At 47.5% G+C, this 27488-nt stretch overlaps 1 protein-coding gene across 1 annotated transcript in view; it reads right to left on the bottom strand.

The window, feature by feature from the left end:
• Positions 1 to 27488, bottom strand: part of LOC119444910 (cubilin) — a 337977-nt gene that overhangs the window by 288252 nt on the left and 22237 nt on the right. The window contains exons 3-9 of the mRNA XM_049662748.1: positions 25886 to 26017; positions 24122 to 24361; positions 20793 to 20909; positions 8872 to 9123; positions 4454 to 4618; positions 3115 to 3384; positions 1160 to 1482 (exon numbers count right to left, since the gene is read on the bottom strand). Of these exons, the coding sequence (XP_049518705.1) occupies positions 1160 to 1482; positions 3115 to 3384; positions 4454 to 4618; positions 8872 to 9123; positions 20793 to 20909; positions 24122 to 24361; positions 25886 to 26017 (1499 nt within the window). The remainder of the gene's footprint in view (positions 1 to 1159; positions 1483 to 3114; positions 3385 to 4453; positions 4619 to 8871; positions 9124 to 20792; positions 20910 to 24121; positions 24362 to 25885; positions 26018 to 27488) is intronic.

Genomic DNA, 27488 nt, shown 5'->3' with positions numbered 1-27488 from the left:
ACGACCTTTCACTAGAATGAAAAGACGGGCAGACTCAAAACGGCATTACAGAGTCAGTGACGATTTGACATAGCTCTCACGAAAGTAAATCGTGTACAGTATCTATACCCTCTAATTTCGCGGGCATTTTTGGTGTTAAAACTGGTCTTAAAAGTGTTATTCAGCGTGTCTTCTGACAATTGAGTGGAACTTTCAATGAAAGCGCAAACGCCGAATGGATTAAGGTCAAAAGTTAGAAGCCGTCAACTGGCTAGTATGCCCAGTAATACCCTGCCGCCTCTGTTTCCTTCTGGGGGGGGGGGGGGGAATTATGTTATAAGTTGCAGGTGGCTGTTAGGCATAGTGAAGTTACGATTGTTGCAGATAGAGGCGGGCGGATAAATTTGTTGAAGTAGTTTAAAAAACAAGAATGGCAGACACATCACGCGCACAAAACACACCACAACATACAAAATTGAAATGTCTCGTCGAGACCACGCAGCGTCTGCCAGAGAGCCTACTAGTACCGTCTTAGCGTGAGATGCACAGGCAGCGGTAGTGCATGGCTCAAGTACGTGTCGTAGCTCAAGGCGCGTGATCGATGAAATATATTCAGGGCGGACATTTTGACTGTGAAAAGGGTCCAAGAGCAATGTAAGTGGGCTATGTCCTCCGATACAGTGCACGCAGAGAACAGTGGCGACACTATCCACTTAATTTAAAATAAGTAGTATTTTGTGTTAGCAGCGTTAAAACGATTACAGTGCAGGTTGCACGATCACGTCTGTCAATGCCACACGGCACGGAGAAATCGTACATTGGATCGTAAGTGCTAATAGGTGTGTAATGCTGTTCCGGGTCGGTCTATATAGCACGCTGTGAGCGCCACGTAAAAGAATACACCAAAAGTAAACCGTCACTGCAAGATAAAGTTATTGGGATTTACTGCGAGGAATTGCTCTTTGCTGAACCAGCAGCGTAGTCAGTGCGTACATTGCCTTCGATGGTACTGCATTGCAACGCTGTACAGCATCCAATAGGACCCACAGCAAGATTATGCGTGTTGCCTGTTCGACGAACATGTCGTTCAGGATGCTCCTACGCTGACAATCTTCCGAGCTACAACTGGGTCATAACATGCTGAAAGCAGCAACAGAAGATATACAAGCAACCCCCATACCTTGTCCATGTAGACGTCGCACGAGCGACGCGTGATGTACGGCTCCCCGGTTGTGCTGCTGACGGGACCGGGTGCATACGGCGTCGTGATGCGCACAGGCGTCGTGGTGGTCACGATGACACCCTGCGACTTGCCGTCCCCAGCGCCATAGTCCGGGTGCGAGGACCCGGGCGGCCCCGGTAGCTGCGATGGAGGCGGGGGCGCCGGCGATGTGCCCAACGCACACTTGATCTGACGGGCACGCACTGAGAAACCACGTCGCGTGGTGGCTACGTTCGAGTGGAAGTGCAGCACCATGTCACTTCCCAGGAACGGGATCACGTCTGCCGAGAGAGTCGTGAGAAAGATGGCGTATACTAAGCGTATGTACTAGTGGTGAGACATACATAGAGACCAAAGAACGGGGAAAGGCAGGGTGGCTAACCAGAATAGAAAATCCAATTTGTTCGAGAACGGGGGAGGTAGAAAGAAGAAAACGGAGAATGAGTTAGCACACGTTCACGATCCCAACACAGGATCAGATGTAGCGCAATGAGCACCGACTAAGGCTGAAGCCGTTTATGCAAGTTGGCTGTCCTTAAGAACTGTGGCAGGGCCTTCGTTGGCCTTCTGCTGCGATGGCTTAGAGGTCAGTCTTGCAAATTTCTTTGTTATTACAATGGTTTGTGATCAACGCGAGCTAGCACAGTCGACCGATCGTCTCTATGCAAAGTGTCGAGGACAATTGCGCAGCATACGTTAAAGAGTTTCCTCGCGACCACAGGCAATTGCAGGTAGCGTTTTGGGCCACTCCAATGCGATAGGCATGAGACTTCGCAAAGGCCCCTATGAGCCATAGCCGATGAAGCAGGGAGCTCCCTGTCGGCAGAGTCCAGATAACATGAGAAGGCAGAGCGAATAGTCCAGGTGATGAAGTCGGTTGTCTGAAAAACTTGGGGAGTCGCACGTCGAAGAAAGTGATGCCTCGCGCAAGCAACGCAAAATTTTCTAGCGGCATCTCACCTAGAAAACGGTATCCATTCCTGTGTACTCTCTTCAAGAGGCGAACGAGTAGGGTCTTCATCGTACTCGTCACCTATAACACCGCACTGACCTGGAAGACACTGAAGTGTGGTGTGGTGCAGTGCATCTTTCTGGTACACGATGAAGTGATTGCAATTAAAAACGACCTCAGCTAATCTACTCGCTTCGTTTCCTTTAAATCGTGTAGTTCTTTGGCGTGATGTTGCCCTTTGCTACAGCTGTTAGGTTTCGTGGGCTCGCGTCAAAGTCAAAGCAACTGCCGGCTATTCTGGCAAGGCAAGATCTGCCGCCAACAACCTGTAGTCTGTTAATTCTGCCTAATGATTGGTAGACGGTGCACTGATGTGGTGACGTCCTTTTCGACGGTACGAAGCAACGCTTCGCCTTAGCTTCCACTCCTATGAGATAGCCTTTGTTTGTAGGGACAGTCACACAAATACGCAATGCACTGAAGGCTGCACTTTGGACCAATGAGTCAGGCAAGGAATCTATTACCATTCAAAGCGCCGATCTGGCGCTCTAGACAGGGCTGATAAAGCTTAACTGATCTTGCCGTCGTTTTCATTGTAGCACCGGGATATGAGCAACAACAACGTCAGCCAGTGGTTATTCAGTGCGCAAGCACATAAACATGTCGCCATGCGCTAGTTTAAGATGAGGGTGGCAGTTTGCGATGAACTGTGACAGCACGTAGGTTTTTCGCGCTAACGTATTCCGTGAGCTGCATCTCGTACCAGAGCTATAGCGTGTAGCCGCATTACTTCGAACCGTTTAAGCGTCACCAATGTCATATGATGACTATAGTACGCATACGGTCTGGAGAAACCACTGACTATCTTAGCAACCACTTTCTCTCCGGCCGCCCGCACCGCCGGGTTTTTGACGCGTTAGGCCGAATCGGCAACATCATAGGTGCATGCTAGCGGACTCACAGGAATGGTCTGCAGGCAGCGAACCGCAGTGTCGTTGTCCGCCGAACTCGAGGTAGTCGTACTGGCATCCCGGCGATGACTCGATGTCGAAGGAGGCGAACACGAGCTCCAGGTGGCATACGTCCTCTCCGGCCTTGGTGATCACGTACCGGCAGTCTTGGTTGTCCAGGTAGTGCGACGGGTAGTTGGGACTCTGCACGTAGAACTCACGCTGCCTGTCGAAGCGCTGGTCGCAGCGAAGCACGTCCTTGGGGGGACCCGGCGGCAGGACTGCGTTGCCGGGAGAAATGGAACGGGTGAGTTAGAAGAAGGGACGTGTGCTGAGATGTGCGATAAACGTTTTGTGGTCAGGAATAGTGATTGGTCCAACAGATAATGTGGTTTTTCGAAACGTGCATTATAGAATGAGGAGCCGACATTACTAGACGGTTATTGTTGGTAAACGTTCGCTCGTATATAGATGTGTGCCGCAACGCGTGAGGAGGTCGTAACGGAGAACGCGCGTATGCCGTGCAGCCTGGTTTGCGTAGCTGAAATCGTGTCAGCGACTTGGCGAAGCCCGCGGATTGTCAAGGAGAGATCAATTATGAGTCCAAATGTTGTCACACTACCTAATATTTGCCTCTGTTGTCCTACGAATATGGTGTATATATATATATATATATATATATATATATATATATATATATTACTGTAGCAATAACAATTTTGGTACTATAAACAATTTCGTTCAAATCAATCAGTCGCACAAATATAAGTTGGCTGGCTCCGATTCATGGTGAGTTCTGCCAAAGACACTATGAAATACGTGAAAGAGCTACATCACAACGCCTTGTTGTAGATACCGTGAAAGAGGATGAATCCCAACTTCGCAAACAGCGCAAATGACAAGGCAAGAGATATATGAGCAGAAAAGATCTGCTCCGTCGTGTCGTCTACGCTGTCAGCCATGTTGAATGCAAACGAACTAACCGAGCTTAGAACTCTCCGGCTGAATTTGGTAACGGAAAATGAAAGGGAACACTTCTTTTTTTCATTTTTGTAGCTTCACTCGTTCATTAGGGGAGTAGCACGACATGTTTGCGAAGAGGTGTGCTGTATCTGAACTACTGAAAAGATGCTAATTTGTGTTTACAAGTACCGCGCTTCATGATTGATAAACAATTAACCTTTTTTTCTTTTCTCTTTTGTCGCGAAGTATCCCGTGTCAAAGATATGCATGCTTAGTAATCATGCCAGCGTTGATGCAGTTAGAGCTATAATAACTACGGCTGCGGAGGTGAAGAACACGTATTGATTGTATCCATGCCCGAATATGTATAATGCACTGTATACTCACTGCCGCTGGCCGCCGTCGTGGTTGTGGCCGCTGTGGCGACGGGGTCCCGGTGCGCCGCGCCGCAGGGGACCTGGTGGAAGCGCACGTGGAAGCCCTTGCCGGACACGGACTCGTCCGTCTTGAACACCATCACGGCGTTGCCCTCCGTGTCATACACCATGCGCTCTGGGGGAACGTTACACGACGGGCACAGCGTTCCATAGGCAGCGTCCAGGAAGTGAAAGGACGCGCTCTTGTTCGGAGACGTTTATACAGGGTGTTTCATTTTAGCTGCTCCAAATTTTTTTAAATTGCCTGTGGCAGATAGCACAATTATAATCCTTGATCTAAACTACTCGAGGAGGCGGCCATTACTTCCACGAGAAATCAACACGCCTAATTGAATAATTAACGTAATTACGCTAACTAACTTTTTAGTTCATTGTTTTACAGCACATCTTTCAATCTACGAATTATAGCCGCTGAGTTCGCAACGCCTATCCACTTTCAAGGAATTCTCAGGACTGAACCAGTTTCGAGATACTAATTTTCAATGTGTCCTACGAAATGCATGGGCGTTCCAGTTAACTTATTGAGGGAAACGCTGTTTTATGCATTGAAGCACAACGTTAACTGGAACCCCCATGCATTTCGTTGAACACTTTGAAAATTAATATCTCGAAACTGGTTCAGTCCTGAGAATTTGTTCCAAGTGGATAGGCCTTGCAAACTTAGCGGCTATAATTCGTAGATTAAAATATATGCCGTAAAATAGTTAATTAAAAACTTAATTAGCGTAATTATGTTAATAATTCAATTGCGCGTTTTTGATTTCTCGTGGAAGTAATGGCCACCGCATCGAGTAGTTTAGATCAAGGATTATAATTGTGCTACCTGCCACAGTCAATTCTTTAAAATTTTGGTGCAGCTAAAATGAAACACGTCCCTGTATATTACAGCTGTTTCGAGACACAATCGCACTAAACGGTAGAGAAAAACACAGCCGCCTCAATAGCTTGGCTTTGAATCAAAACGCGCGTATACCATATAATAACTGCTTTATTGCCGCGCATGACGGCTCGTCTGTAAAGCAAAAAAAAAATTGCCGCGTATCTGCGTGCTTCGCTGCAAATGTCGTCGAAAGACGATAGTCTTCTGCCGGCCATACTACATGAGTGCTGGTCTGATCCGCGGCACCCGTGATGCTGTTCTCATACCATTTCCGTCCTGGCATGATAAATGCAATGGAGGTTTGTTTGAACAGATTTCATTTTACCGCATTATTTCATCAAGCGGCCATTTATGTTTTGCCCTGCCTCAGACAGCGCTTCCTTTATGTTGAATCGGCCGCATCTGGCTGGCATTGATAAAATTGAGGCGGCGCTGCGTGAGACATGGACGCCATCTGGCAATACATCGGGAAACATGAGCTTGTGCAGAGGGTTTCCTTCCTCCATGGCAGAGGGCGCTCGTCGGCGCGCAGTCGGGGAACGTCGTTCGTCGGCGCGCATAGCATGGCATTTTCAGCGCAGCTTAAGAAACTAGGGTCTTTAGAGTTACGTATCTATGTATTTTCTATTAAAGGAACACACCTCCTAATACTTACCTAATGATGTTGCGCCTCTGATATGCGTAATATTTACTTTGTGATCGATAACATTCACAAGTATGAACAGCCGTACCAGTTTAAGTAGTGTGGGCGGTAAGCAAGTGGTCCAACTTTGGCCGGGTGGCTGAATCGGGTGACAGACAGACAGACAAACAGACAGACAGACAGACAGACAGACAGACAGACAGACCAAATTTTCAGCGTTTAAGTTCCCCAAGAAAGACTATCGTCTTTAAAAACTGAAAATAAAACGGGAGACTAGAGCGCATGACGATTTCCCACGCCAAGACATAGCTACGCGTAAATAGGGCGCGCTATTGTACTATTTCCGGCGCCGTTCGTCGCGTCCATAACATCGCAGCAGTTTTCTTCAGCTTAATCAGAACTGTCCAAATTTGGAGTCAGTCCATCTCGCGGTAGCTAAACAGGCATGGACGCCCAAATCCGGTGCGCGGCAAACAGGCTGAGAGGTAGCATAAGGAAAAAAATTAGCGTAGCTTGCACTGGAGACGCAATGCTAAAGAGACAGCGGAGCTGACGGGCAGCTATAGCTAGTCCAGGCTTTTGGGCTAGGCTGAGCACTACCCAGTCATCCCCAGCATTTCCAGAATTTATTAATTATTCATCGATTATCTATTACCTATTGATTGGATATCGATGACTAAGTATTCCCAACCATGCTTAGCTAGACTTAGCCAGGCTCAGCTTCACTAGTTCGCAGGGATATGGGCCATTACGCTTGTACCCTTTCTGCACTACCGCCAGGATCGGCCCACATTTTTTCCGGCGCATCACGGACTTACGGCCGGCTTAAACAGCTCCGCTGTTAAAATCGCCTACCAACTGACTAGTAGAATCCTACGGGTGGACTCATTCCGGTAACTTCGAAAATAAAACTTCCTAATTGAACAATTAAATGTCGCGCTAGTTCGCGGATCAAAATCGCTACCGTTGCCTTTCCTGGCCAGTCACTCTGTACCAGCTCAGCCTGAGCAAGTATTAGTCGGCTTTGCTGTTATCAGCGCGAGGTCGAATAAATCAACAACTGAAAGTGATTCGAGTAACTCCTTGAGGCACTTTGGGCGTGGTTATCCGGCGAAGCACAGTACGGATTCAAAATGGCACCACGAATCCGAGCACTGGGGAGATAAGTTCTAGAAGAGTTGCACCTTTGAGGGGCGTGCTCGTTGCCGTTCGTTCGAACAATTTGATTGAAAAGATGTTTTGTTTTCCAAACGATGACTTTTTTGTAAATAATACCAGAAAGGGGAAATACAAGAAAGTGTTTCGGAAGGGCCAAGCGCACTGCAACAAGCAAGATCTACAATCGATGGCTTGGATTCCCAGGTATAAAAAGAAGGAGAAACACTATATAGGGCCGCGCGACAGATTTCGGGGCTGCCCACCTGTTGGATTCACTCCTCGTAACTAAAAGAGTTTGTGTGCTTGCTCACACGGCCAGAAATGAGGGAAAAGTTTGGACAAGATGCCCGTGAGGCGCTTGGTGCTCTCTCTTTTGATCTTCCGGTCGACTCCGCGCATAATTGAATGGGGATCGCAAATACAAATATTGTCTCTGAAAAAAGTATATCTACTAATTAGAATTTTACTGATATTCGAGAACGACCCATCTTTTGGAACATCTCGGGGAAATTTAAGTTATGTGGTAAGAAAACTCTACGATCGTGTGCCGTTAATTTCATTAGCTCAATGGGCAATACATTCAAACTAACGAACTACCCATGGGACCTAGCGTTTTGTAACCACACAGCTCAAATTTGCCGGAGATGTTTACAAATAGTGTGTTTTTACATATCAACAAAATTCGGATTATTACCCATGGTTTCTGGAAAGACACTAGTTGTTGTATTTCCGATGACCATTTAGTTACGTAGCGACGATCCCACCTCCACCCAGAGAATGCGTGAGGCATCGCGCGCGTCGTATGTGCCGAATAGATGGGGGGGGGGGGGGTCAAAATGCCAGCTCTGATTTATCACATACACCTCCGAAACCATCTGCCACCATACATACAAATCGTGTGGACTCCGGGGCATGAGTCCTTACGCGGCAATCAGCAGGCACACGCCTACGCCCGAGCGCATGGACACCGGGAGCCGCGAGATGACCGCGCCTAGCAGTTCCAACCAGAGCCCATACCATTAACCTACACTCACATCCTACAACACTATCGCCTTTCACGAAGAACACTACCCCCACCTCATAATTCTCTGACGCGAGAGGAGGCCGTAATATGGCGAAAACTCCAAACAAACACATATCCACATTTGAGTCTTTACCACGCCATACACCCTGCGCTGTATTCCTATAAATGTCCACACTGCGATGAATGTGCAACGCTTCACCACATGGTATGGGCTTGCGCAAACACACCAAAGCTGACACCCATAACACACCCCACCACACGGCAATGGGAGGCAGCGCTGTCCAGCTCCGACTCGACGGACCAGCTCAACCTGGTCAACCGAGCGAGAAGGGCAGCTAAGGCCGCTGGACTCCTGGACTGAGGGGACCACCCACTGCAGAGCGGAGAAACTACCTACGCTCGCGTGCTCTTTTTATTAAAGTTTATTCTCTCTCTCTCTCTCTCCGAAACCATAACCTTTCCAATCGCAGAGCATAGGGCGCGAGTATAGGCAAACTGTTTTTCCTCCGCAAGTCTCGCTGCTCACAGGTTTCCTTTTTGGGAAGCTGACATCGTGTTTCCTATTTTTGGTCCTCTTTTCATCACATCGCGAGTTCACGTGCGCGAAAATTGTGACCGGTGTAATGCTGCTAAGCGGGCGGCAGTTGCTTGCAGGCTACTTACTGCGCTGTCCCTTGAGCATGGTGCCGCAGTAACGGTCCCTGTCAATCTGCAAGAAGTCCCGGTCGCAGCGCGACGACTTCTCGACGTCGAACTCGCGGAAGTGCATCTCGACCGCGCAGAAGGCGTCCGAGGGCCGGCTGATGGTCACGCGGCACAGCATGTTGCCTCGGTAGGCGGTCGGGAATCCGTAGCTCGTGATGTCATCGCTCAGCCGGTCCGTGCACATGTCGCACAGCGGAGGCGGTGGAAGCACTGCACAGAGACATGCATGGGCAGAGTATTGGCACGCGAGCTCAAGGAGAGAATGGTCACACTGCTCCAGAGCCTTACATGCGCGCAATGTTGCAAATAAGGACGAAATAAAAGCTCAACGGAAAAGCAACACTATACGCATCTGCGGGCACAGTGCGGCATTTAAGAAAAGCTGGCTCAGTACAGGATGGAGACAGCAAACAGCAGAAATAAGAGTGATACACGGAGGTTAGAGAAAACTTGGCGTCGCGATATTGCTCATCTCACCTGAACTGACACCAGCACGAACATTAAAGGGCCCGGTAACGACCATGGTCCCACCTTCGTGCGTTCCAGCAATTCGGAACACCCGCAGTGGAAGTAGCTATGTTTTTTTTTGCTTTTTTTTTCTTGTGAAGCGTACTATGTCAAGGGTTGAATTCAGGGCTGCAGTGGCCACAGTTCCGATGGCTGTGGAAGCCGAAAACGAGGGCGTGCGCACGTTTTTATGGATGTTAAAGAAGCTCAAGTCGACAAAGATGATCCTACTGCTTGATCAACATCTGGAGTGTATGGTTCTCAAACGTGCAATTCAATCAATCAATCAATCAATGTTTTGTGAATGCATTCGCACCAGGACGTTTTCAGTTGCCATCAGTAATGACGGCACAAATTATAAAGTCACCAACCGTAGTACATTCCTAGTAAATTGGCGGTGTTAAACCTAGGCTCCACATGATTTGTACCCCGGCACGAATACAGTGTAAAGGCCGAAAGAAAAAAAAAGGAAATTTCTGTGAGAAACGGTAGTATTTTAGCGCAGAAAAGAAAGAAACAGCAGTTACTCTTTCCCGCGGTGCTATATTCAGGTGTTATGATTCCGTCCAAATTTCATTCGCTGCTGCTCTTGTTAGTAGTAATCGAATCCAAACTACACGAAGCACTGCATGAAACGAGGAAAGAAACACAGACGTTATGGCTTTCATTTATTACTCCGCAGCTCGCTCAGTGTACCTCACAATTCACGACGCGATCGGCGAAATTCGAGATTTTATGAATCGCGGTATAACTTGTAACGCTATAGCGAAGATGTGTGTGTGCGAAAGTTGAGTATGGCATCCGATATCTTACTACGCGGCCCTCCCCAGTCCCGTAAGCGATGGTAGAAGCCGTATGGTCTTCGCATTGCTGCTTTCGTCACAACGAACTTGACAGTTCACTTGAATGCACCGTGCAAGAGCTGAAATGCATGGCCGAAGCAGAGTTTAATCGGCTGCATTGAATTAATAGCGTCAAAGGTGCGGCTGGTCAACATTTAACTCTAATTATAAACACCCGCTGGCATCACGGTACTAGGGTAACGTTAACGATATGTGGGTGGGCCGCGTAACGGTCACCGACCAAATTTCCTATGTTTTATGGATCCATCTTTGTTTATGCCCTCGTGGAACAAGCTTACAGGCATTTGGTCCAGGACTGGGATATGTAACTTGGCAAAGTATGCCGATATATAAACCGAGTTAAAATATCTTTGCATTAATAAAGAGTCCGCGACCCTGGAATGTCGGATACTGAAAACACCACCACCCAGATCTGCCAACTGAGAAAGAACTCTGTCGGCATTTGGAATTGTGCAAAGCTTTGCAAAAGGCTATGAAGGGAACCATTCCAAAAAATATTTTATAGGCAATGCGAGTTGGATATCGAGGCAGGTTGTGCCAATACTACTGCGTGACATTGCCGCATAAAGCGACATTAATTCGTTTGAAGATCGAAATAGCAGTCTCGTGGGGTTGGTACTTCATAACTTGAACTATAGCGCAAGAAGGCACGCAGGAGGACAGACGAAGAGTGATTCCTTGCTCATTGTTTGATATTTATTTTGTTTGGTGCAATAAGAAGCTGTTCATTCAACTATTCGGACCACTTATACAAAGCACGAAACGATATTTATTGGTATTTATTCATTTAGTAGATAAAGTTCTGGAGTGTAAGCGGGCTTTATTTAGGTTTAAAGTTTTAACAGAATTTAGACAAATTTTCTGATAAATAGAACACTAAAAAACGTTTGTTTGTGAGGAAACTTGAAATTTCCGAAAAATTATGCATTGCTATTCACGAGTATAGCATGAGTACTGCAAATGATGCCATTGGGACCGAATAGAACCCTCTTTTAATAAGGATATGAGCTTGGAATGGCGAAAAAAGCAGCAGCACAAAAGACGCGGCGTAGGACAGGCGGCGTAGGACAGCTGCCGTCATATGACGGCAGGACCGTGGAGCGTGGTCAGCTGCAGACAGTGTTCAGACGACGGGTGATATAGGAGCCTCACACCGCCGAATGCCTGCCACCCCACGCTGCAGCACGTACTGTCGGCGTCAAATGGAACGCGAACAGCGGTGCACGTGCTACAGTTGGCGCCGTAATCTTTACTGCGCCATCATCTTCTCTCGCTTTCAAATATAAGAGAACCAGAATAGAAACTAAAAAATCGCAGTATGAGGGGGCCGTCATCTAACAGTGCGCTCAAATCGAATGGGCGCGCCTGTCAATGGTGAGAGAGAGAATAAACATCTTTAATGTGTAAATGCAGCTTTGGAGAGGCGTCCTCATTCCAGAATGCCTTGAGCTCGGGCCGCGTCCTGGGCCCTCGCAATCAGCCGTTGCTGATCTTCGAGGTCGGAGCTGGCCAAGGCTCTCTCCCAAAGCTCGTTGGTGTGGTAAAGGTTCGGAGGATTGAGTGGTGCCTCTCTGCAGCCCCCTACTATGTGCCTGAGGGACCCGGGCTCTGCGCAGAAGCGGCCTTGCGGAGAGAATTGTGTAGGGGCTATGAGGTGGTTTCTGGTTGGGTGGGGGAATGTGTTAACCTGTAGAGCTCGGAGGAATCGCTCCTGCTCTCTAGGTAGTGACTTGTGTGGGGGTGCATATGTTCTGCGGTTTAGCTTGTAGTGTTGTGTGATGTCTTGGTACGAGACTAGAGGGTGCATGCGCTCGGGTTCAGATTCCTCGGCGTCGGTTCGGTGGGTCAAATCTCGAGCCACGTGGTTGGCGACCTCGTTAATTGCCAGGAATGCCGCGATGAGCTGGCGCCCAGATGATTATGACTGATCTGGTTGGCTGGCGGCTTTTGATTTATTATCTTGAGCGTAGTGGCATGAATTCTGCCGCTAGCTAAGTTGCGGCACGTCTGTTGGGAGTCGGTAACTATGACTTCAACCTGTGTTTGGGAGAGCGCGAGGGCTATGGCCGCTTCCTCGGCTTGGAGGGGATTGTATCGGGTGAGCGAAATGCTGCTCCTGTGTTTTTTGTTGACGATTACGGTGGCTGTTGTGGCTGTGCGTCTGGGGCAAGACCCCGCATCCGTGTAGGCTGTAGAGGGCAAAGTCCCGTATCGCTTGTGTATGGCCCGAGCCCGGGCCTCCCTTCGCTGTGCGTGGTGCACTGGGTGCATGATGCGAGGTAGAGGAGGTACGGTGATGTTGCTCCGGATGGCATGGGGTAAGCTAACAGTCTGAGGCGGGGGATGGCTGAGAGGAGCAGATAGCCCCAGGCGTAAGAGGATGGACCTCCCCGCTTCCGTAACCGCCAATCTTGTTCGCTGGCTGGATAAATGTGCCTCGATCAGCTCCTCGGCCGTGTTGTGCACGCCTAGTCGTAGTAGGCGTTCTGTGGACGTACTGATCGGCAGGCCCATCGCCTGCTTATAATGGTGATTACTCGGCGGCGCACACTATACCCACTATATACTTCACTTACGCTTCGGCCACGTGCTCCGCTGTTGGCGTTTCATTCGATGCCGATAGTAAATATTATTATGATCCTTCTTCCCTTCTCCCTGCGAAACAGTCCCGTTGATACTGTTTCCGTTCTTGCAATCCCATGTTGGCACATTTTCAATGTACACGAGACAACAAAAAGTGCGATTGATGTGCCACGATCGTGAAACGTAGGCGCCCGAGAAATGTGACGCGCGGCAGCGCGTTAATGCATTTAGAGGTCTCCATCACGGTGTCAATAATATCTCTCATTGAATATTTCGCACTTGAGACGCAATCTAGTATTTATGATAACTTTAATTTGAAGGTAATACAGTAATGAAGCGCGCAACTGCGCTTCCAAACCGTCCTCTGTCTGGAAATGGAGTACACTTTAGGACAAGATTATGCAGGATGTGTAAAGTGCAGAAACAAAAATTGGTAGAAGTGTTGTGACAGTTTTTTTTTTCGTGCATTTTGTTCCAGCCAAGCAATGAGCATAATTGTGGCACTTTGAATATTAATTTATAGAGGCTGCGGTAATGTTTTTTTATTATTATTTAAGCCTCACCGGTTTTGTAAGGAGCGATTTTCGTGAATTGACTTAAGCGTTAGGCCCTGAAGCTATTTGTAAATTAAGTTTCTTATTCTTCCTTTTTTTCTCTTGTGCATTTAGTGTTAAAGACTTTTAATCACTCACTCAAACAAAGACCGCCTGTAATACTCTGCTCTGACTGTTACCTTCGGCTAAGGGCGTATATAGGTCAATGGGCATAGTAATAGGACTGCATTGGTAGTAGAGAGGCCAGTAGGGGCGTAGTATGCATGGCTGATAAAGATGTGCTCTTTACGCCAAAGAGGTGTCCATCGAAGGATCAGGGGCTCTACGCTACCTAGTCTCTAGGTTTTTGGAAGAGAAACTAATTCGCGCGAGCAGTGACGCGACATCACACATGCAAGACAAGCCACGAGACATTTGTGAAGGTAATTGCTGAGCAACTCGGATCTCGCTTGCTCCTAATTACGTAAAATTAAGGGCTCATTACGCGAACAAAGTGTGACACGGCACGCAACGACAGGTGGCCGGACGCCAGGAGCACAAAGCGGGACGGCCTCGCTGGCGAGGTGTCGCATATAATGTATCGCGCGAAAAGAAGGTACAAATGGTCGCTCTGCAGACGACACTGCGCTCGTCTGTCCCCACGCCTTGTCTGACAGGTAGCGGGCGACGAGACGTTTCCACACGCGAACGCACTTTGTCCAACCAATATGTGGGTCACATGTCGAAACGCATACTCGCGGTTACTTGGAAACCACAGCCGGATGCCCCAACTGGCCACACTGATGGCGGGTGAGGGGGAATGTTCATTGCTCACATAGCTTACGACTGAGCATGTGAAATGCTGCTCATGCGCGGCTATGGGACATCCTGAAGCCGAGCCCGAAGTCGGCACGGCTGGGAAGTCGGACCGAAGTCGGACCTGGGAAGCCGGCACGAATGAACTGGATTGCGAAAACGCCTAGTGGAATTCAAGTTCGGCTTCTTAACGAACACAGTGCTTTTCAGAGAGAGAAAAAAAAATAAGGCAGGGATGTTAACCAGTCAAGAGTCCGGTTGGCTACCCTACGCTTGGGGAACGGAGAAGGGTAACAGAAAGAAGGGAGGGAGAGAGAGAGACGTGCACAGACAGTACTACGGAGTGAAAGGCGCTCGTGCAAGCCAGACATTCTAAGAAAGCACAGAAGTGCCTTTGCCGCCGTCTGAGCCGATGATCGGTGAGGACGGTGTTCTTGTATTGTTTGCTCAATCAGAGGCAGGGCTGTTGAAAATCCCGAATGTCATGCAATGTACCGTGAATGCCGAATGTGTGCGTAGTGATTTATTAGTAAAAAGGAAATGATCTCTTCTGTTCAAATGCTGGCGACAATAGGTTCCCGAAGGACGCAGGACTAGCAGAACGCGTGAACATGACACATTTCAGCGCACTGCGAGCGGAAACGAAATTGGAGCGGTGGTAGCTGATGTGGAAGTTGATACGGAATGATATGTCACGTCATGAGTGTTTCGGTGGTTTTCTTATCTGAAAATAAAATGCACTTTCTGGACACACTGAGGACTCGCGGTAATGAATTTCCGTTTTGCAGTCTATGTTGGTTGCTTTGTTGCTTTGGCTTTTCCCGTAGTGAGACTAATCAAGGCGGAATAGTTTTGTTGCAGTCACTACTGTGGTATCTTTGTTCCCTTCAGGCGGAGAGCGAAGACGGTGGTTCCACGCGTAGCGCCGCGATTACGTACATAAATAAGAAAACGTGAGGAGTCAAGCGGTCGGTTGAAACATCTGCTCTCATGGGTAAATGTATACACATTTGAGAGCAACGTATTTCATTCAGTATACTCCGATACCACGTAAGTTTTGGAAATGAAATACCATCACAGGGTGAATTTTAAGCCTACTGAGTATTTTGTTTTCCGCATTGAGTGAGAGAAAGAAAGAAACGGGACGCAGCAGGAAAAAGAAAGGGAGGTAGACAGGCGCGTATACGGTGGGAAGCGGGAACACTCGAGTCACGGTCGTTTGCCCCACATGGTGAACGGTCATGTCACACAAGCCGACAGATTGAGAAGAGCGGTAAAGCGTCCTAAAGCATGCGAAGCGCCACCAGTGAAGCCACGTCGAATTGCGCCGACCACACCAATGCCAACTCTTGCCCCGAAGAAATCCGTCGCCGCTTGCTCCGGTTTTACCGCTGCAAATATGTCTGCTTCGCAGCGGCAGACGCCGTGGTCGATACCCCCTAGGAAGTCGGAAGCCGGAAGCCCCCCATTTTTTTCGAGGGATCCTCCCAACTATGTTATACATAGCTGCCATGTCTGCTCGGAGTGCCAGTTGCAAATGTAAGACGTATGCTTTCCGCGCGTAGGTGTAGTTGTCGTCCATTGCTTACACGACATAGATACACATTGCGGTTGTCAATCAGGCATAATGCAACTGTCAGTGCAGAAAGTTGCGAGAAGCTGCGTAAGAAGAAGAAGAAGAACAAAACTTTATTTGCACAAAAGACTTCGTTGCCCCTAGAACGGGGCAGTTTGCGTGGTCGGGCCCCTATTCCAAGGCACCGCTGGCCCACGCCATCCTTTCTGCCCTCCTGACCAGCCTGAGCTGGTCCCCGAGGGCAGAGCTGGACAGCAATGCCTCCCACCTCTCTCTCGTGTTATTCTCATCTTGCTCTTCTGTGTGAGCCGTGCATTCCCATGTGATGTGATAGAGCGTCGGTGTGCTCCCGCACCACGGGCATATGTCTTTGTAGGCTGTTGGGTAGTGTATATGCAGTCTATGGAGGTTTGTATAGGTATTCGTTTGTAGCCTACGTAATGTCGCAGAGTCCACGGCTGAAAGGTTCTTGTGCGGTGCTGGGTAGAGTCTTCTCAATTCCCTGTAGTATTGCAAGATTGATTTATAACTGGGATGGATGGGTGTCGGGTCCTCTACGATGTTGCAAGAGGCAGCTCATTAATTAGTGAAACCTCGAGCCACCTCATCTGCATAGCGGTTCCCAGTAACACCATCGTGTCCCGGGGCCCAGGTTATTGTTTGGGTATACCTGACGTTGAATTCTCTGCTGATCTCGGTGAGTATCCGGTGTGCCTTCGCACCGACCTTTCCCCTCTGATAGTTCCTGCATGCGGCCTGAGAATCTGTAATTATTGTCAGTGGAGCGTTGCGCTCCATGCCTTTCCTTATAGCTAAGGCAATGGCTATCTCTTCTGCTTCTATAATGGTCGCTCGGGAAACCGAAGCACAGGCCGTGATTTTACCTTTTCGGTTCACGACAACTGCCACCATATTCTTTGCGTTGACCCGATATGGTGAAGCATCCGTGAATCTTGCAGTGTCCATGTACTTAGTTATTTTGTCTATGTATTCAGCTCTAGCCTTTCTCCTTCCTGCGTGTAATGTAGGATCCATGTTTTGCGGTATTGGTGAAACGCCATACAAATTTCTGATCTGGCAGGGCAGCTCTTTAGTGCTTTGGTATGCTTGTATGCAATCTCCAAGGCCGACTCTACGAAGAAGAACTCTTCCGGCTGGCGTTTGCGCCAATCGACTCCTCTGCGCTATGAGTTGGGCCTCAGCCAGCTCATCAAATGTATTGTGGAGGCCGAGGGCTAGAAGCTTCTCATTTGAAGTGTTGCGTGGCAGCCGCAGGGCTGTCTTATAAGCCATCCTTATTATTTGGTCAGCCTTTTCTTTTTTCCTCTCTATTCATGTCATGGTAAGGCAGGGAGTATATTAGTCTACTAATGACCAGGCTTTTCACCAGTCTGAGGGTGTCTTGTTCCCCCATCCCTGTCCGATTATGAGCCACACGGGATATCATCCGGTTAATCTGCTGCGTCGTTTTTCTGATTTTGTTTAAAGTGTGGAGACATCTGTCATTCGATTGTAGCCACATTCCCAACACTCTAACTATTGACCTCTCCGGAATAATTTTCCCTTCCAGCCTGATCTAGAGTTTGAGACTCGGGTCAGTTCTTTGTTTTTTGTTTTTTGTGAGGCGAATTAGTTCTGATTTCTCCGCTGAGCACTGGAGTCCTCTTTGTTTGATATATTTTTCTATGATATTGGCTGCCCGTTGGAGCTTCTCCTCCTTTTCTCCCAAGCTGCTCTTGGTTATCCATAGTGTTATATCATCCGCGTATAAGGAATGACGGATGTCGGGAATTTCTTGGAGTTGTTTGGCTAGTCCAATCATGGCTATGTTGAAGAGTGTAGGCGAGATTACTGCACCCTGTGGCGTTCCTTTGTTAGGAGGATGGATGACTTTGGATTCATCATCCCCTACTTTGATGACTGCTGTTCTCTGGTTGAGGAAGCTTCGGATGTACTGGTACGTTCTTTGACCGCAGTTGGTCTCTGCTAGTCCATCGAGTATGCCTTTGTGACTTACGTTGTCAAAGGCCCCTCTTATGTCGACAGCCATGACAATGTTTTCTCCTGCCTTGGGGACGTTGGTTAACACTTCCTCTTTTAAAAGCAGGAGAATGTCCTGTGTTGAAAGATGTGATCTGAAACCAAACATGGTGTCAGGCATTAAGTTGGTTTCTTCAAGATGACGTTGGAGTCGAGTGTTTACTAATCTCTCGAACAGTTTTCCTAGACATGATGTAAGAGAGATGGGCCTAAGGTTTTCCAAATTCAATTTCTTCCCTGGTTTTGGGATCATGATTATCACAGCGTGTTTCCATTGCTGTGGTATCGTTCCTTTGACCCAATGGTCATTTATGAAGTTCGTGAGGGCTATTATGGCTTCATCATTCATATTTCTAATCATGGCGTTTGATATTTGATCCGCCCCTGCCGCTGTGTTCCGTTTTGCACTGGCGATTGCTGCTCTAACTTCTGCTTCCGTGAAGAGTTCATCCATTCCTGGGTGCGGGTGTCCGCTGTAGTCAGCTTGGTAGGGGGGTATCGGGGCATTGTCACCGAAGCATTTGTTATGGACGGCCTGAAGGAGTTGTTCTTTTGTGCCTGGGTACGAGTGTAGCAGTCTCTCCAAGTTCTTTTGTCCTTCGCGTCTGGTTTTGAGTGGGTCAATCATTCCTCTCAGGATGTTCCACGTTTTTGCTGTCCCTAGGGTTCCATTTAGTGATCCGCAGAAGCGTTCCCAGTTGGCTGTTGCAAGTTGGTTAGCGTAGTCCTCGGCCTGCTGTGTTATTTCTTTGATTTTCATTTTGAGCTTCCTGTTGCGTTTCTGTCGCTTCCATCTTTTCGTCAGGCTTCTTCTTGCATCCCACAGGTGCAGTAGGTGAGGGTCCACTTCAGGTGTTTTTTCCGTCCTGGTGACGGCTTTGGTATGTTTCTGCTTGAGATTCCGTATGACTTCGCACCACTTGTCTAAATCATTTATGTCAGTGGCTAGTTCTTTAAGCGATTCTCTATATGCCCGCCAGTCTGTTATTTTAGCTGTACCTATTTGTTTGCGGATTACACCAGCTGCGTAAACTCGTATGCTTTTTTTTCTGTTTCCATCATTCAGTATACGACAGCGTCCAAGCCCCTACCTGCGCGACATGTCGGAAGAGTGGGATTTGAAATTAACCTCAACTATAAAACTTAGTTGTAACATTTTTGAAGTTCAGCGTTTGTGCAAATGTTTCAGTCGTCGGTGATGGGTTAAAGGCTTTTCAAGTTCGATGTTTTCGAGATCCCGGCCGGGGAGTCGAGATTATCCATTTCGGAGGTTAAAGCTCCTTCAACTTATGTCACGAGGCAACGATTCAGCACCACCAAAGAGATTTGAGCGATTTTATTTCCCGTGTAAATATCCAAAGGTTATATATGGGGCACCTGGCACTGTGAATCGAATGATCTACTACGTAAAATAAATTGTGGTTTTGTCGTTGCCACATCGTTCATGGGTAGTGGTGGTGTCGATTATTTCGACGTTGTTTTCCGCCATCCGTCTAATCCGTGGCATATCCTGCACTCTGGGTGTGCGCCATGCTTGAAGTTAATGATCACCGTCATAGCGCGTCGCTTTGTGCCACCGACGCTGTTTTCACGGCCACGATGATGAAAAGTTGCCGACTAATTCAAACCGCCATCTTATCAACAACTTATATGCAATGCGTACATCATCCTTGAGCGCTTTAATATAGCTTCCTGCAGCTCCCGAAATATACACACCAACTCCACGGCTTTCTGAGCCTGCATGGAGGACCTCGCATTAACTACGTGCGCGATAGCACAGTGGTTAGAGCGTCCGGCTTCCCAGTGCAAATTGCTGCAGTGACGCGAGCTCTAAACCCAGTGTTGTGGGTAGATAAAACCTTTGTTTTAAGGGCAATAACTTGGGCGTTCACTGACACTATACTGTGTTGGCCACATTTGTGACCGTTGTATATAAGCCGGTCTGCTGAAACTTGTTTGCAACGCAAGCAATGCTGTGGTGGACAAAGTTCTTCGCGCTACCTTAGGATAACGCCTGACCGAGCCTCACGACAGCATACAAACATCGACACGACAACGGTTGTCGTCAACGTAACAGAATAGACTGACAAGGCAAATTCAGCCTAACTGCTGTCGCCGTAAAAGGTCTAATACAGTATGTCTGGCTACAGATCACAGACAGGAGATTTGACCACGGCTCTGACTGCCTTTTTAGAGTGCTAACTGTTGCCAACTTTTAGCCTACTTCAGACATCACGCTGACCTTACTCTACTGGCATCTCTGCTCGCTTCTCCCAGCGGCAGGTGGTATACCCCGCTTGATAGCGGCGTCGAGTTGGCGCGCGCCTAATGCGGCCTCGATAGTACCTCGCCCAAGTCGTAACTATAGCGAGAGAGCTGTGGTTATATTAAAAAAATTTAAAACACACACAGACGCAAAGGCTGATGCTTAAAGAACTAAGCATGAATAGGAAACGTTTGTTTTACTTTTTTTTCATTTCTTATCCTATATTTCCACAAAAAGCGACTAACAGCTTAGTAAATAACAATAAACAAATATAGTTCCATTTATTGCCGTGCTGTTGCAACCTACGGCTCTCGGAGCACCGAACAAAAATTCAGTAGGGTTATCTTGAGAGATTGGCTCTACGTGGGAACATAATCGGAAAAGTTAAACACGAGTTTGAAAGCCGCCAGAATTTGAATTAGGGGTATCTTTTCGTTTGGGCTTGCCATTTTTCAGTTAATCGTTTGAGCAACTTTCGTTTGCCTGCCCGGACTACGCATGCTACCTATAACATTACATCTCTGTTATAGAAAAAAAAATACACGTCTGAAAAAGCTGTTAGGTATAAAGTCATTCCAGGAACCACAAAGGAAAAAAGAACGAATTACCGCGAAGGCGCCGACAGCAGCCGATTTCTGTTAGTGTTTGTTGAACATCTTTGGGTGTGTGATGTAGTTCAAGAAGGGAATACCTACCGCTTCCCGGGTAGCATGTCGTAATCTGGCGGGCCTTGATGTGGAAGCCACGTTTGTTGTTCTGGCTGTCGCTACTGAAGTGCATCAGGAGTTGGTCACGGTTGAACATGAACACGCCTGTAAGAAGAAGGGTGCAGGGCTGTTACTCTCGCAATGCGATTCGAGGAACCGGCGCGTTCACTGTCGCTTAGCGTATGCAACGTTTACGCTGCATTAGCATCAGTAACCCCTTATCTATTATTCGGCGTGGCGCTCTATTCGAAAGCTTCGAAATCGTAGAGCGGGAAGAGGTAAGGGCTTTTGCTGCGCGCGTCAGCGTACTGCCTCATCCTCGCGATTTGATGCTAATGGATCCTCGACCTGTAGCAAATTAAGAGCTTGACGCTTGGGAGATGTGTTCATGCCAGCCAATGAGTAAAGGAAAATCCCGACTAAAGAAAATTAAATGACACCTAGTTGACTCACTGGTCCACTCTAAGCGAGTGCGCTTTCCTTTTTCTTTTTTCTCTTCTTTTTCTGGTTAAACTGGCCTCAACCGAAGCATTCACAACGCAGCACTCAAATACAGAACCGTATTACAGAGTGTCTTTTTTTAGACTATATTTGCGTTTTTTTTTTTTGTCTTAATGACAAAAATTTCTGAGTGTAGCAAACGTGGCGTTTTGCAGAAGGGTTGCTAAGTCAAAGCGGACTTACTTTGCCACGAATAACGGAAGTTCTAAAAGACCATATAACACAATTTTGTGAATTAACTCATTTATTATAACTTTGGCGGCAGTTGTTTATATGGTAAATTTGGACGCAATCATATTTTATTGAACCCAAGTTTACTTTTTCTTGTAATCTTGAAAATCGCGCCTATATAATTCGCGATATTCATATACGAATTTCAACGGCCGCTACAGGCGACATCGAAACCGAGCGCGCCGGGAGCACAAAAAAAAAAGGCTGCCCCGCTGTCACGTCCGAAACGTCCCTTGACGAACAGTGCGACGAAGTTTGAAAATGAACGTCGCGGCAGATACTGACACTGCACGTTTTCTCTGACAATGATCTGTTGCGACGTGCCATATCAGTAGGGGCGAGTGAATAGTAAGTCGAGAGATCGAATCAAATATGAATCCAACAGTGCCAAAGACGAATCGACTCAAGCATCGAATATTTTTCTATAGCTTTAGAATAATGAACAGACCTTGTCACCACTGATATGAAACAATGTTGACATCCCATGCAGTATTTGCTACATTATCAAGTTTCTGTCAATATACTACCAGTTTTGCAGCACTCTTTATCAAAAGCTCGAATGGCGCATTATAACCCCCCCCCCCCAAAAAAAAAAAAAAACAAAAAAAAAACAGGCGTTTGCGGAACATGCGTGGGCGTGAATTAGCAGTGACCCAATGCAGGTTTAAAAGGCAGTCTTGTCAGCCTATTAGCACCTGTGTACATCTTCCAGATTAAAACGGAATTGTGCGTTGACTGCAACGATAGCAGAGCGAAAAAAGCACATTTTTTCTCTCGTTGTAATGGTCGCTACAGATGCGGCCACTATAATATCCAAGGTGGCAATCAAGCGAATTCAGAGTTTATCTCAAGAGGACACACAGTAAGCAGCATTGATAAACTGTGCCAGACACAGTTGCCGTATGTCCCGTTATTTCAGTCATTTGCGGCAAAATTTCTCCCCCTCGCCTTACAACTCCTCTGCAAAAACGTCATGCTCGCTACGCTCATGGCCGTTTAATAAGAAATTTGCTGAGTCAAAACGAGAAAGAAACTCTAGTTATCATACAGTCAGAGAATTCTACCAGTACTAACCTATGGAGCCCACACCTAAGACCACGCCTCAAAATTAAAATATTTCCAACGAACTCGAGAAAGCGCTAACCGACGATGAGTCAATGGGATAGTGAAGGCGTACCATTCGTTCATAGCACTACTGTTGATTTCTTTGTTAATAACAGGTGCAAAAGTGTATTTAAAGCTAGTGGCGTAAGTCCCTATGGCGTAATTCATCGAGACAATTTACATGCAGTTTCCCCTGGTGAGCGGAATGTAAAGTGCACTTTATATTTGTCGGTTTATAGCAAGCAGTGGTATACGAATTGAGTTGCTATATCTCTCAGGTAGCGCGCATTCTCGGAAATTTCGAATTCGGAAGCTTATCAACTCTTATTGTTTATTTCATATTTTTTTCCAAACACGGCTTGGCTATTTCACAACTGGAATATTTAAAAAACCGTGTCTTCTGATAGCTTCTCTTTCCACATCCCGTAATTGACACACATCTATAAATACGAGTAATGCCCCCGCGAATAGCTTGGTGCCACCTACACAAGTCCCCGAGTAACGTATATCCATCGTTGAATTGACTTCTGGGGTTTTACGTGCCAAAACTACGATTTGATTATGAGGCACGCCATAGTGGGGGACTCCGGATTAATTTTTTTTTCCCGCCAGGGGATCTTTAACGTGCCCCCAATGCACGGGACACGGGCGTTCTTGCAATTCGACCCCATCGAAATGCGGCCGCGGCGGCCGGGATTTGATCCCGTGACCTCGTGCCTAGAAGCGCAACAGCATAGCCGCTAAGCCACCGCGGCAGCCGAACGTACCCATTCTTCCGTTTTTAATTGCGCAGGTGGTAGTTGGTACACATGCTGTTGTTCCATTGCCGCCCTCACGAAAACAGCAGCGGCTAGCGGCTGGCCGCTTCTAAAGAAAGCTCTAAAGAAAGCTCTTCTAAAGAAAGAAAGCCTCACCAAACCACTCGCCGCTGTCCCCCGATACACAGACGAGGCAGGTAGGTCATTTCGTGGCTCTTTCGGTCAAGGCCGAGGTCACCGTCTCTATTCAGGGAGGAACGAGTATTTTGTCCGTGCTACTCGAGCCGGTAAAAGCGTTGTTCCCTTGCAGTTATCGCTGTGCGCACCTTGGCCACGGCTAGGAAGCAGCAAACAACCCACTCGAGCCCGCGTGAGCACATTAAGCGCGTAGTTTGCAGAAATGCGCCGCGCCACGGCTGCGAGGTTAAGGTTTCCTTGAGCACGTTTCGAACAAGCTGGTAAACCAGGTGGTCAAAATGACTCCAAAGCTCTATACGGCGTCTCTCATAGCCGCAGTGTTGATTTGGAACGTTGATTCCCACGAATTAATCAACACAAGCACGCAGGCACACAAGTACAGCGCGGTTATAGCAGCTACTGTTACAGTAGCTACTTCTCGCAGTTTCTAAGCTGCCGAACTCGCCTTCTTCGTGGCGAACTCTCACACCGCGGTATAAAATGCCCCTATAGCGTGATGCCGAGAAAAGGCGGCGCTCGACTCACGGACGGCGCCCGGCGTTATGGATCCGCACAGCTTCTGTCCGTCCACGTCGAGGTAGTCGTAGATGCAGCTGTCGCTCTGCTCCAGCTCGAAGTTCAGGAAAGTGAGCTCGAGGCCGCACACGGCGTCCGTGGCCCGGCGGATGTAGTACCAGCACTTCTGGTTGGTCGCGTACGACTCCGGGAAGCCCGGGCTCCACAGCTGAAACTCCTCCTGCGAGTGGCGCTCCTCGCATGGACCCACTGTGCCGCGGGGAGCGGTGGGCACGTCGTTAATTAACAGGCACGTACGCGACAATGGCGAGAAGAAAAGAGCATCGCAAATGAAAAGCCACGATTTCTACTCCGAGGGCGAAAATAGCTGGTTAAAACTGGACTGCCCAACTTCTTTTCAACCGCGATTTTTCACCGAAAAAGTGGTGCTCCTTTGCGTGGCGAGCGTTCGTCACTATCGTGCTGAGTGTTTGATCAGATCATTTCAGCAGTCGGACTCAATCACCCCAGTTTTTAGTATTCACCGATCAATATACGCGAGAAGCTGCAGCTTAAACGGCGTTTGAGCTTTTTGATTCTATCACGTGGCGGTAGTGGAGCCTTTATTTGGCCCCTTCCGACAGAGATTTTTCAGGTTATGAACACATTGCAGGTGCGCCATAAGGTGCTGCAATTTATTTGGGGAAGTGTGTGAGTGTGTTTGTGTGTGTGTGTGTGTGGGGGGGGGGGGGGGGAGGCTTGACGGCGTCTTCCTTTTTCGGAATGAACCGCCGCACTGGTTCCATGTCTATGGCGTTACTTTGCAGACAGCGAGGTGTCGACTTCAATTCTCGGACGCTACGACCGCACTTGAAAAAAGACGCTGGTGTAGTTAAATTCAGGCGGACGTTAAAGAACCCCCGACTGTGAAAATTAATACCCTGATCTTCACAATTAACGGTGTTTTCCGTAGCCCCAATCCTGCATTGGGATTGTAAACCCCATTATAGAAGCCAAAATATTTCGTAATGGCAAAGTAACGCTTGGTTTACCTATTTTGTCACACATCTATTTAAGTCTCTAGGCGTGATACCTTGGTGCTAAGCATAAATCATCGAATCATCCGTTGATAATTATGTCCAGCTATGTACGACAACAACAAAATTTGTGACTACTTTGTAACATCTTTGACTACTTTGTAACAAAGTGACTACTTTGTAACAAATATTTTGTAACATCCGTATTAGAAAATATTTCGACCTTTTTTTCTACACTTAATTAGTGCTTCTATCGACTAGACATAAATCAACCGACCCATCCAAATAAAAAGCAAGGCTGCAAAATCTGTATCCTGAGGAGGAGCAAAATGCTCCTTCGTCTCTGTTTCACCTCAACAAAGGTACTGCATAGCGTGAGACTTTTCATAGCGAAAACCGAACATCCGTGTCAAACGTCCATGACCACATAGTGAGAGAGACGCCGTAACAGGAATGACCGAATTGATGTGCATCCTCTGCCTTATGATAGCCTTTCGGGAAAATTCTTCACCTAAATATGCGACACTATATATTGAAGGCTTATGTGATACTCGCTTCTTCAAAATAAAATAATACTTGTTCATGGCATATAAACTTCGCCACGTCGCATGACGCAGTAACGCATTCTCGAATTCTCGCCTTTGATTCGTGGCCGCTTGTATACGTGTGTAGCTTGGAACTGATTTAGCGACGACTTTCTTTCTTCTTCATTTTCTTTTATTAACTTTTTTTCTTTTTTTCACTATCGCGCACTTACCCACATTCTTGCGTGTGTCACAGAAACCGGGACGCCGGGTAACCTCAATCCAGAAACCCTTGCCAGAGACAAGAGGATTGGTGTGCAGATAGAACGTCACCTCGTCTTTGTCCTTAGGGAAGTCCACAATTTCTAGAGAAAAGAAAAAGGTATACAATAAAAAGTACAGTGGCAAGATAGATCGACATTGCAGAATCGCAAAACGGTTTCGAAACTGTTGAGCTGACTTATTCGTATAGAAAGCCTGTTGGCGCATAGTTTTCTTGCTACGAATTTTAAACGCGCTACACCTCGTAAAGTGCTCTCTCACGGCGCTTCTTTTGAAAGTTCTAAATGTATTAGGCAATATATTAACGGAAAACTCTGATACATACCCACAACGTTCCTAATTAACTTTATACTCTTTTACTTTTGCCCACACATTGCCCCCGTAATTTCCCACATAGCATCCAATTTACGCTGCGGTTACGACTTTTCTTATACATTTCCATATTATCACATCCTGGGCTTTTACGTGCCCAAAACCACGATACGACGTTTCGTATCTTATCCAGAAAACTTATCTTACGCCAGGCCTTTTCTCATTGGCCGGATTTTGAACGCCTGCCATTCGTGGTAGCGATAGACGAACGAAACGAAAGCCACGGCGATGGCCAATAACAGGCGGCACTTGCGTTAAGAAAAGTTTTGTAAATAGTGGACTCGGGCCGTCATTTCGCACGATTCTTATCATTCTTGTTGCTCTTGGTCACCGGCTCAGGCAAATCCGCACTCCCTCGGTTGGCGGGATCAGCCAGGGAATAAGGAATGAAAGAAGCTGGAGGAAATTCATCCTTAAGACCAATTTATAACCCGGCGAAACCTCAGCGCGCGCGCTTAAGTTTACGTTACTTAGGGAGAGGTGAACCCTTAGTCCGGCGCACCAGCGTGGCTTTCGCAGCCGGTAGTCCGTCGGCGAGTCCCGGTGGCGCCGACTTTGCGTTCGACGTTCACTGTTGACGTTCACATCGCCTAGCTACGGTTTGCGTAAACGTAACGACAGTACCCCCGTTTCTTCACTATCTCTTAACGTAAACTCCAGTTGGTTCGGGAATGCAGCCTTTTTCGTCGTCATCATCAGCCTATTTTTATGGCCACTGCAGGACCCAGGCCTCTGTCTCTCTCTGCGATCTCCAATTACCCGTCTTGCGCTAGCTGATTCCTACTTGCGCCTGCAAATTTCCTAACTTCATCCCCCCACCTAGTTTTCTGCCAACCTCGACTGCGCTTCCCTACTCTTGGTATCCATTCTGTAACTCTAATGGTCAACCGGTTATCCATACTACGCATTACATGACCTGCCCAGCTCCATTTTTTTCCGTTTAATGTCAACTAGAATATCGGTTATCCCCGTTTGTTCTCTGATCCACACCGCTCTCGTCCTGTCTCTTAACGTTAGGCCTAACATTTTTCGTTCCATCGCTCTTTGTGTGGTCCTTAACTTGTTCTCGAGCTTCTTTGTTGACCTCCAAGTTTCTGCCCCATATGTTAGCACCGGTAGAATGCAATGACTGCACGCTTCTCTTTTCAACGACAGTGGTAAGCTCTCAGTCAGGATTTGGTA

This window comes from Dermacentor silvarum, chromosome 1 (assembly GCF_013339745.2).
Source record: "Dermacentor silvarum isolate Dsil-2018 chromosome 1, BIME_Dsil_1.4, whole genome shotgun sequence".
Lineage (NCBI taxonomy): Eukaryota > Metazoa > Arthropoda > Arachnida > Ixodida > Ixodidae > Dermacentor > Dermacentor silvarum.
The sequence above is the reverse complement of the archived record's forward strand: the minus strand, read 5'-3'. Positions and strand labels throughout refer to the sequence as shown.